The sequence below is a fragment of the Castanea sativa genome, chromosome 6, assembly GCF_040712315.1.
Source record: "Castanea sativa cultivar Marrone di Chiusa Pesio chromosome 6, ASM4071231v1".
NCBI classification, from domain to species: Eukaryota; Viridiplantae; Streptophyta; class Magnoliopsida; order Fagales; family Fagaceae; genus Castanea; species Castanea sativa.
This window is the reverse complement of record NC_134018.1, coordinates 23,626,692-23,637,623: the sequence shown is the minus strand read 5'-3', so window position 1 is coordinate 23,637,623 and position 10,932 is coordinate 23,626,692. Positions and strand designations below refer to the sequence as shown.

General features: G+C 36.8%; 2 protein-coding genes across 2 annotated transcripts; both read left to right on the top strand.

The window, feature by feature from the left end:
* Positions 1 to 698: 698 nt before the first annotated feature.
* On the top strand, positions 699 to 1,181 carry LOC142639676 (uncharacterized). Its single transcript, XM_075813823.1, has one exon. It carries the CDS (start codon positions 699 to 701, stop codon positions 1,179 to 1,181), a length of 483 nt encoding a protein of 160 aa, XP_075669938.1.
* A 2,167-nt stretch (positions 1,182 to 3,348) lies between these two features.
* On the top strand, positions 3,349 to 4,988 carry LOC142638336 (uncharacterized). The gene is made up of 2 exons (XM_075812353.1): positions 3,349 to 3,905; positions 4,857 to 4,988. Exons 1-2 carry the CDS (start codon positions 3,387 to 3,389, stop codon positions 4,905 to 4,907), a joined length of 570 nt encoding a protein of 189 aa, XP_075668468.1. The 5' UTR covers positions 3,349 to 3,386; the 3' UTR covers positions 4,908 to 4,988.
* Positions 4,989 to 10,932: the final 5,944 nt, after the last annotated feature.

The following is a 10,932-nucleotide window of genomic DNA, read 5'->3' as shown; positions in this document are numbered from 1 at the left end:
CCTGAAGCTCCCTTAGGAGCCGGACGATGTGAATAAACCTGACTACACAAGAGGAGCTTGATGATCCTTTATTGCTTGACTAAGCTAACATGGTGCCACACTCCCTTTGGTGACCGAAGACTCTTTTAGTGAGCTCATGTACTTTTGGTGACTGAAGACTCTTTTAGTAACTGAAGATGCTTTTGGTGACCGAAGACTTTTGGTGAGCTCATGATGCTTTTGGTGACTGAAGACTTTTGGTGAGCTCATGATGCTTTTAGTAACTGAAAACTCTTTTAGTGACCAAAGATGCTTTGGTGACCAAAGACTCTAGGGTGTTAGACAAATTTTCAAGATAGTGAAAATATTCTCTATCAATATGGAATGTCCTACCTACTTTTTCAGTCCTCAATAACAAGTTTGTTCTCTCTTATGTTAATTGTTATTTATGCAACAATGCAATTGAGTCAATAAAGCATCCTTTTATTCAATGTGATTGGGCTACCCAAATTTGGCTAATGTCACCTTGGCCAATTAATTTGAATAGATTAAATAACCTTTCAATTTTAGATTGGGTGAATATGATTTTGTACCTTGAAGACTTGATGGGTTTAAATAGTGAAGAATCCATAAATTTCCAACTATTTTCTACAATTGTCTGTGACCACCTGTGGATGATCAGAAACAAAGTATGGATAAAGGGAGTCAAAAGCAACCCTATGGAGATTGCAAGACAGATATTGATATCTTTTAAAGAGCACAAACGAGCATGGAGAGAACTAATTAAGAAACCATCTAGAGACCCAAAATGGTATCCTCCACCCATAGATTGGGTTAAATTGAATTTTGATACAACTAATAGAGAAGGATATAGCTTTGTGGCTGTGGTGAGCAGAGACCATAAAGGGTATCTCAACGAGGCATGGACTAAGCAAATTAGTCTAGGAAGTTCTATTCGGGGTGAAGCTGAGGCAGCTTGGTGTGCTATCCATAAAGCAGCAGCTAAGAGATTCCACGGAATAATTATAAAAGGAGATGCGTGGAATGTGATAGAGCCTCTGCAAAACTCAGGCTTATCCCCTCATTGGAGCATCATAGCTATAGTTAAGGGTATTCTAAATTTAGCAAAATCTTTTGTAAATGTAAATTTCTCTTATGTGCATAGAGATGGCAACGTGTTTGCCCATCGTTTTGAACAATGAGCTGCCCTTTTGTTATGGACTGGGCCAGTGCCCATCTTCTCCCTATGGCCTTGAATTGTCCAAGTTTTGGATAGAGATGGATCCAGGCCTAGCTCTTTTGAGTGTTCTTTTCTTTTGCTTGGTCAATAGAGAACTATTCAGCCAAAAAAACAAAAGTGGTTGAAAGCTTGGAAGCATTTACTACAAATTTAGAATATAAAATGCTTGTTTGATAGCCAAGCATTTAGCAGACCATAATTGTTTGCAACAGCCAATTCATGTTCACTACCACAGTGAGTCAAAAAAAGGTCGTGTTTGGCTCGATGTAAAATGTTTTTCAAAGTATAAAATTTTTTTAGGTGAAAATATTTTTTGCGAAAGAAAATATTTTTAGTTGTTTGCTTGTGTTTTGGAAATACACTAGAAAATGGTTTCCAATAATTGGTTTGCATGTAAATAGTTATCGAAAAATATGTATAATCCGACAAATAGTCGGATGATGTCTCAGCTGGAGCTTCTCTCTCTCTCTCTCTCTCTCTCTCTCTTTCATAGTTTAATGTGTAAAATGGTTAAAGGTAAAATAAAAGTGTAAAACAATTTACACTCCCACCCCCTCTATTTTACGGTCAAAGTGAATTTGAAAGCTCAGATTTGTGCTAAAACACAAAAGCTTGTTCAGAACCAAAAAAAATTATGGCTAGATTGCTTTTACTCTCACTTAGACTAAGTGTGGAACAAGAGTAAATAAGCGCAATGAACCAATAACACTACCCTAAGCCATATTCATCCATCATTAACAATAAAGTAAAAGCTTAAAGGGTAGGGAAGAGAGATGCAAACACAAGACAACACCAAGACGTGTTATCGAGGTGGAAACCAAAGAATTAGGCAAAAAACCTCTCTGCGACCCTCCAAGTCGAAATTAAACCACTAGAGAATAAAGTTAGAGTACACGAATAACAAAAAAACCTCCAAGCCTAGTCTACCCCATGTACTTGAGCCCTCCAAGCTCCTACTACCGATTGACTTCTCGGAGCCTTGTCTTCTTTAGTTTTTCGGATCCCGCGATTCAGCCTGATTGCATCCGCCAATGAATGACTCCTTCCAATGCTTCCAAGCAGCATCAAAATCTCACATTACACTCAGAATGGGCTTGGTAAGTGTTTGGGCTTGCAACATCTCAAAGATTTAGAGATGGAGAGGTAGGAGTTGAGGAAAACCATAAGGAAATGTGTAGATAATTGTGAGTATAACAATCTCTAACTCTCAATGTATTTTTTTAGGATTTTCTCTCTAAAAAGCACTCATTACAATTTGTGGGTAATGAGGGTATATATTGTGTGGATAAAGACTTGTAAAGCAAAACACAACTTTTTGTCAAACAGAGACTTTCGTGAGTCCTTCGCGAGTTGGCCATTCTCGTGAAACAGTCACAAAAATGACAGCTTGGCACGACTCTTCGTCTTCTTGTCATGTGCTCCACACTTGGCCTTTTCGCGGGTTGCTTCTCGCTAGCTGCTCGGGAGCCAGTCACAAAATCCACTGATTTAACTTTTGAAGCTTGATTCTTCACTGATCTCTCACACTCATCCCTTATATAAAAAAAAAAAACCCACATATATACAAGAAAATTATTGATGAAATTACAATTAAATTTGGCATGGAATTAAAGCCAACACAATATAGTTGGAAATCACAACTTTACAGAATTGATTTCAGTTTGACCATATTTTAAACACAATGTCGGGTGTAAAATATTTTTTGTATATGTTTTTCACCTAAAATAAACAGCCAAATTCTAGACCAATCTTAACTAGCAAAAAATGCGGAAATGAGAGAGAGAGAGAGAGAGAGAGAGAGAGAGAGAGAGAGAGAGAGAGAGAGAGAGAGAGAGAGAGATTATAAATAAGAACCTTTTATCAAAATAAATAATTAAAAAATAAGAACCTTGTATAACCCGTGACCGTGAGGAGCTATTATTATTAGTTTCAAACGGTGAGATTCTCCAACGGCATCAAAACATTAAGGCCCATAGATTTATAGGCACAATTAGCGGTGGACCTCACGTGAACCTCACCAACCCAACGATACCAAATACCATGCATATTTATTTCAATTTGCGTCTTAATTTCCAAATATAGCAAACACTTACACTACTTCATTTGGATTGCATTGTGTTAGTGGTGTACTCTTTAATTTGTTACACACTAAAAACAAAATCTAGGCATGGAAGCTTTGTGGAATTTAGAGGACAAACTGAAGCTTTCAACTCAAGAAGCAGTTATCCTATTTGTGTGCACTGCTTTTGCTCTCATCGCTCTCTGCACCGCAACAATACTAAAGAAGAAGGCTAAAAGAAAGCAACTTCCTAGGCATGACATGGTCACAATAAATGACTCCAATATGATAGAGAAATGGCCTGTGGAGCCAAGTTGTGGTAATTGGGTTTCGATCAAGAGGCTGTTAATGGGGTCTATGCGGTGGAGTAGAGCAAACAAGTGGGGTGAATCAGAAACAAGTAATATTGGAAATTGGAGAGAGAGTCCAACACCACTTCTTGGGTTGAGAAGGTGTGAATTTGATGTGGGTTGGCAAAGCCATAACACTTTGTCACCACTGTGGCAAAGGCCAATACTTATGGGAGAGAAGTGTGAGCTTCCTAGGTTTAGTGGGCTTATTCTTTATGATGAACAAGGCCGGCTGCTTAGCGAGTCCCAATCATGCAAGGAAAACACTCATCAACAGGTAATTAAATCATTGTACCATATATGTGTTGCTTAATTTATTTGATAACACATTGCTGCATTCCTGTCCTACATTAGATTGAGACAAAAAATATAAATTTTTAGTCCCATTTTGAGTCTCATTTTATGCTTCATTAATCATAGCTTGCCGCATGTTATTTTTTCTTTTTTTGTAAATCAATAATTCTACATGCACAAAGAATTTCAAATCTGTCAAGGTCGCAAGATTTTATTGGTAGGTAAAAAAGTAATGTCAATGGTAGGGCAAAATGAAACCTAGTAAAAATTTACTAACTCAACCATTGTAAATGATTTGTGAAAAAAAAAAATTCAAACACATGACATATTGCATTTTGTTAAACATAAAAGAGAACATTAAAAGTAAAACAAAAAAATCATTCAATTGAGGCAATCACATATTGGATAAGTTTGTTGTTTTTAATTTATATTAGACCTTAATGATATGCTTATATCAATTAATATGGTATGCCTAGCAATAATGACATCCTTTCTACTATCTCGTGTCTGTGATTTGAATTTCATCTCTCCTTTCCCTTCTCCCTTCCACACTATCTCTACTAGTAAGAAAATATTTATATATAGATAGTGCAAAATCATGCATGATACACAAATGAAGTGAAGAAGGTGTTTGATTGCCAAAGAAAAGTTGAGAAAAGGTATGGACAATCTTATAACCAATTGAAAGATGGTTTCTCTTTTATTTTTACTCTGCTTTTTCCAAAATTTTCCCCTAAAGTTGTCCTGGCAATCAAATTGGGAGATACGAGTGGAACCTTTTGTCATGTTGAGGGATTTATTTGATGAGTGTGGAACGAGTTTTGTAAAATTCCTGTGATCAACTTGCTCTTAAAATTGCACGAGATTCAAGATAGAGCTGGCGTTATTACTTTTGGAGGATTTTGTTGTTCACTTGGTTTCCGCTTTTGTGTAGGTACTAAAACCTGCTGCTGCGGAGAGAACTACGCTGAGAGACTTGCTGTAATTTCTTGTTCTAACTTTTAAGTAGTTGTGACAAAAAGATAGTGGAAATTTCCAATGACTGTGGCCTGACTTTTATTCGCAATAAGAACCAAGCAATGACGCAACACAATTATCACTTTACTTACCGCACATTTTTCATCCCCAATTTCATCCAATTTGCTTTGGTAAATAATTAGATGCATGATCACCAATGTACCTTGCTTTTACGCATATGTCTAAGATACTCCACGTTTATGCGTTACATACAAAAGAATAAAAGTCATCTTAATTAATATGTCAAGAGCTTTGTTATTCAATTAGAATGTCATGATGCTTTTAATGGAAATATTCAAAGTTCTCCACACTTTATTGTAGCCTATAATTACTGAATTATCACCCCAAAAAAATCTTTTTAATATATATGGAAAGACGTGAATTCTAGTTAACTTAATAGGTGAGTTTTTGTAATTGAACAAAGAATCTAAGTTCGAATTTTGTTTACACTAAAAACTATATAAGAAAACAGAGTGCTAGAGGATAGAGAAGATCACAGCAAGCTAGAGAGAAAAGATTGAAGTAGAAATTTCTATAATTGAATTAATTATGAAAACTAAATGTACAAGAGGTATATTTACTAGAACTAATCCCAAAATGAAAAAAACTAATTTGTACCTAACTCCACACTATATGGGCTTAACCTCTACAACCAATCACTGCTTTACACTTGTTTATATACATAGCTTCTAATTGATCTAAGCCTCCTATACGGGCTTAACCTCTACAACCAATCACTGCTTCTAATTGATATAAGCCTCTAAGTCTAAACTACAGGTCGTATGAAACATCACAGTCGTTTAGCTCAAGCTTAAGCATAAGTCTTCCAATGCTCTGTTTAGTTGCTCTGCCTCTCTGCCTGAGCTCATATCTTCAAATACTCTTCAATCCAATTAACTTGAATTGCTTGCATCTATCTTCTTTGTATCTGTCTTCTTCTTCTATTTCCCATCTGTACAGTCAACCAAACTTTTACATTCCCCCTCAAGATGAGAAGCTGAACTATGGATGTTCACAATATTCATCTTGCCTAATAAGTACTTTAATTGTTGAATGTTGAGAGCTTTGGTAAGTGAGTTAGCCATTGTGAATGTGTGGGAGTAAAGAACAATCTAACTACATTGTCTTGCACCTTATCTCTGACTACATGACAGTCTACTTCTATGTGCTTGGTTTGTTCGTGAAACACTGGATTTTCTCCAATGTAAATAGCAGCCTGATTATCACAAAACAGTGAGGCAGGTTAAGGATGAAAGATCTCCAAATCCTTCAATAAAGCTAATAGCCAAGTCATCTCATAAACTATCACAGTCATGGCCCTATATTCTGCTTCAGCAAAGGATTTGGACACTATGGACTGTTTCTTGGACTTCCATGATATAAGAGACTCACCCAAAAATATGCAAAACCCTATAGTTGACCTTTTGGTATCAATGCAAGATGCCCAATTAGCATCTGTGTAAGCCTTCAAATGGAAATTTGATGTAGCTTATAGAAAAATGCATTGACCAAGACAACTCTTATGTATTGTAGCACCTTATAAGCAGCATCTAGATGAGGTTTCCTAGGTTTGGACATGAACTGGCTTAATTTATGAACAAGGTAAGCTATATTAGATCTAGTGATTGTTAGATATAACAATCTACCCACTAACCTTCTATATACTCCAAGATCAGATAGCAACTTTCCTTGAAATTTGCTCAACTTCAAATTCTGCTCCATTGGCACTTTGTTAGGCTTGAAAGCTGACATTCCTGCATCCTTTAAGACCTCTAAAGCATACTTTCGTTGACACAAAGTGATTCCCTTGTTTGATCTAGCTATCTCAAGACCAAGAAAGTACTTTAGACCTCTAAGATCTTTAAGTTTAAAATGCTGATCTAACGAAACTTTAAGCTTTTCAACTGCTTGAACATTGTTGTTTGCTATGAGAATGTCATCAACATAAACCACCAAAGCTATGAAAGAATCATTGAACTTCTTTGTAAACAATGAGTAGTCAGCCTAAGACTGTTTAAACCCATGTTGCTTGATGACAGAACAAAATTTTGCATTCCTTTGCCTTGATGCTTGTTTGAGCCCATATAAAGACTTGTTCAATTTGCAAACAACATTCCCCCCTTTGCTGTGAAAGCCTTGAGGGAGTTGCATATACACTTCCTCATGAAGATCACTATTCAAGAAAGCATTGTTGACATCTAATTGGACCAAATGCCAACCTTTCACAACAAATATGGCAAGAAGAGTCTTGACAGTAGTCAATTTTGCAACTAGAGAGAAAGTATCAATAAAATCTAACCCCTCTTGTTGTGTAACTCCTTAACGACCAGCCTTGCCTTGAACCTCTCCACAAAACCATCAGCCTTGTACTTGACCCTATAAACCCATTTACATCCAATTGCCTTTTTATTTGAAGGCAAAGGAGTAAGGGTCCAAGTGTTATTTGAAACCAAAACTGCAATTTCAGCATTCATGGCTTCTTGCCATTTAGGATCCTTAACAGCCTCATGATAAAATCTTCATTCTGGAATAGAGGTAATAAGGGAGCATAAATTGGCATAGGAAGGAGAGAGAAGTGAAGTGTCAATATAATCATAAATAGGGTATTTAGGAGTGCCAAAGGAAGTACCTGTTCTACTGATAGGAGTGGACTGGGGAAGCTCATTAGAACTGATAATGCTGCACTTATAGTCTTGCAAGTAGGAAGGGGGTTTTGTAGGTCTAGATGATCTTCTTAAAGAAGAGACAAAAGCATGAGGAGCAACATTAGGCCCTGGATCAAGGAGCAAAGAACCAGGTCCCGCAGAATTCGTAAAGCCAAAATATGAACCTATAGAAGCCGATATGACAAAATTTGAAGAGACTGGAATGGAAGAGTCTAAAGGTGGAGTAGATATAGGAATAGGACCAGATCAGGAAAAGGAACATTTGGTGAAGGACTAATAGGTTCTAGAAACATGGAATCATGTGGAAAAGCCACATTAGGACAAATGTGAGGAAGGGAGATGGAAGTATAGGGAGAATAGGCAGATGAAATGAAAGGGAAAACAGTTTCATGAAAAGAAACATCCCTTGAAATGAAAATCTGCCTTGTGATCAAGTTTAACAACTTATAACCTTTAAGGGTAACCAAGAAAAACACAAGGGATTGATCTAGGAGAAAATTTAGACCTATTGTGAGCTAATGTAGAAGCAAAGCAAAGGCAGCCAGAAACTCTTAAGTGATGATAAGAAGGAATTTTGCTATAAAGCTTCTCAAAAGGAGTCTTATGATCTAAAACAATGCTAGGCAACCTATTGATGATATAAACTGTTGTCAAAACACAATCACCCCAATAACAAAGTGGTATGTTGGACTAAAATTTTGAATGCCCTTGCAATGTTTAAAATATGTTGATGTTTTCTCTCCATAACTGAATTCTGTTGTGGAGTAGCAACACAAGAATGTTGATGAATAATTCCATGTTGAGCATAAAAGTCTTTGAGGAAAAACTCTTGGGCATTGTCAGTTCTAACCACTTTGATGTTGGTATGAAATTGAGTGAGAATCATTTTGCAAAATGAAATGAGTAAAGGCTTAGTATTTGTTTTAGATTTCATAAGGTCAACCTATGTGGACCTTGTAGCATCATCTACAATGGTAAGAAAGTATCTAAAACCATCATGAGTTGCTTTAACAAAGGGTCCCCACACATCATAGTGAATCAAATCTAAAGCATGATCAGACAGGTGATTGGCATTAGGAAAAGGTAACCTTTTATGCTTTACAATAGGACAAACAACACAATCTTTATTGGAATGGAAAGAAGATACATAAGAAATACAATGTTGAAGTTTGTCATCAAAAACATGTCCTAATCTAAGATGCCACAAGTAAGGCTTAGTAACAGGAACAGAAGAAATAGAATGAACACAGGACCGTAAAACTAACTCTAGGACAGTAGTGGCTTCTGAGATTGACTTGCAATTGACTAAATTTTGCAGCAGGTACAGATTGTTATGAAGCTTACCTAATCCAATCATTTTCCAACAAGTAAGGTCCTATATGAAACAATAGTTTGAAAGAAAAACCAAGCAATATACCAAAGACTTGGTTAACTTGCTTACTGAAATCAAATTGAATGTAAAGGCTGGAACACAAATCACATCCTCAAGAATTAAGGATGAAGTGACCTAAACTGTGCCTATGTATGTGGCAAGAACCTTTTCACCATTAGGCAAATGCACAAAAGAAGATATAGATCTAGTAATTTTAGTAAACAAGGACATAGAATGAATAATATGGTCAGTAGCCCCTATATCAAGAACCTAAGTTTCCTCATTATAGGCTGTTTTGTTTGAAGGATTATCTATAAAAATTGAATTCTTCAAGTTAAGGCAAATAGAATCCTGGAAAGAAGAACAAGAAATACCTGAGAGTGCTGAATTTGTTGAGTGAATAGCTTCATTAGTGCCAGAAGAAGAAGCATGTGAGCTCAGTAATGACAACAACTGCTGACATTGTTCAAATGTGAAAGGAAAAGACCCTGACTGGGATGCAGCCTTGGATTGACCAGATTCACCATCAAGAACCACTTGATTAGCCATAGATACCTTGCACTTTTGCTTGTACCCTAGTGGAAATCCAACCAACTTGTAGCATTTCTCCATGAAATGACCAACTTTGCCACAATGACTGCAAATAGGTCTCCGCTTTCATTTTGTGTTCTTCCCAGCTTGATTGAAAGCTTGAGTCTTGACTGCAAGAGCAGTTGAGTCAACTGAAGTTCCTCCATTGAAGCCTAAAACCCTTTGCCTTTCCTCTTGTATCACCAAAGTGAAAGCCCTATCAATTGAAGGACTTGGCTCCATCATCAGAATCTAAGTTCGAACTTGTGAATAGACTTCATTCAAGCCATTGAGGAATTGCATCAAGGAATCTTGATGATGAAAGGATGTGATCGTTTCATTCATTCCATAGACACACTTACCACAAGAATAACACGGTAAAGGCCTGCGATTGAGTAATTGATCCCAAGAAGCTTGAAGATTAGTGAAGAATGTAGTCCCTGTTGCATCTCCTTGCATAATTGTTGAAATCAATTTCTAAAGCTGTGAAATTTGTGGACCATTAGCTTGTGAGAAATGATTCCTGAGTGAATTCCAAACCTCCATTGCAGTGTTTCTGTAAATCACACTTGCAGTGATGTGAGGAGAGACTGAATTCAAGATCCATGAAGAAATCATGGAATTGTTCTTTGACCATGCAATCTTTTCCAGAGGAGTAATTGCCATGGAAGTTGTTATGGAACCATTCACAAAACCTAGCTTGCTCTTCGCATCCAATGCCATACACATAGCCCTAGCCCAATTAGGGTAATTGTCTTCTGTCAAGAGCTGAGTGACAAGAATTGCACCTGGTGACTCACCATGATGCAAGAAAAATGGACTTCTCAGATCCTCCATTGGAGAGAGCTCACAAGGAGCAGTGGATTGAGAACAAGAAGAAGAAGATTGTGAATTCCGGTCTTGATTCGCCATTGATAGAAGCACAGTGCTCTGATACGATATAAGAAAACAGAGAGCTAGAGGATAGAGAAGATCACAACAAGCTAGAGAGAAAAGATTGAAGTAGAAATTTTTGTAATTGCATTAATTATGAAAACTAAATGTACAAGAGGTATATATACCTGAACTAATCCCAAAACGAAAATAACTAATTTGTAACTAACTCCACACTATACGGGCTTAACCTCTACAACCAATCACTTCTTTACATGTGTTTATATACATTGCTTCTAATTGATCTAAGCCTCTAAGTCTAAACTACACGTCGTATGAAACATCACAGTCGTTTAGCTCAAGCTTAAGCATAAGTCTTCCAATACTCTGTTCTTTTGCTCTGCTTCTCTGCCTAAGCCCATATCTTCAAATACTCTTCAATCCAATTAACTTGAATTGCTTGCATCTATCTTCTTTGTATCTGTTTTCTTCTTCTGTTTCCCATCTGTACA

Coding starts and splice junctions, on each gene's coding strand:
- LOC142638336 (XM_075812353.1), top strand. CDS start 3,387: ATGGAAGCTTTGTGGAATTTAGAGGACAAACTGAAGCTTTCAACTCAA. Junction 3,906..4,856: donor AGGAAAACACTCATCAACAG/GTAATTAAATCA, acceptor GCTTTTGTGTAG/GTACTAAAACCTGCTGCTGC.
- LOC142639676 (XM_075813823.1), top strand. CDS start 699: ATGGAGATTGCAAGACAGATATTGATATCTTTTAAAGAGCACAAACGA.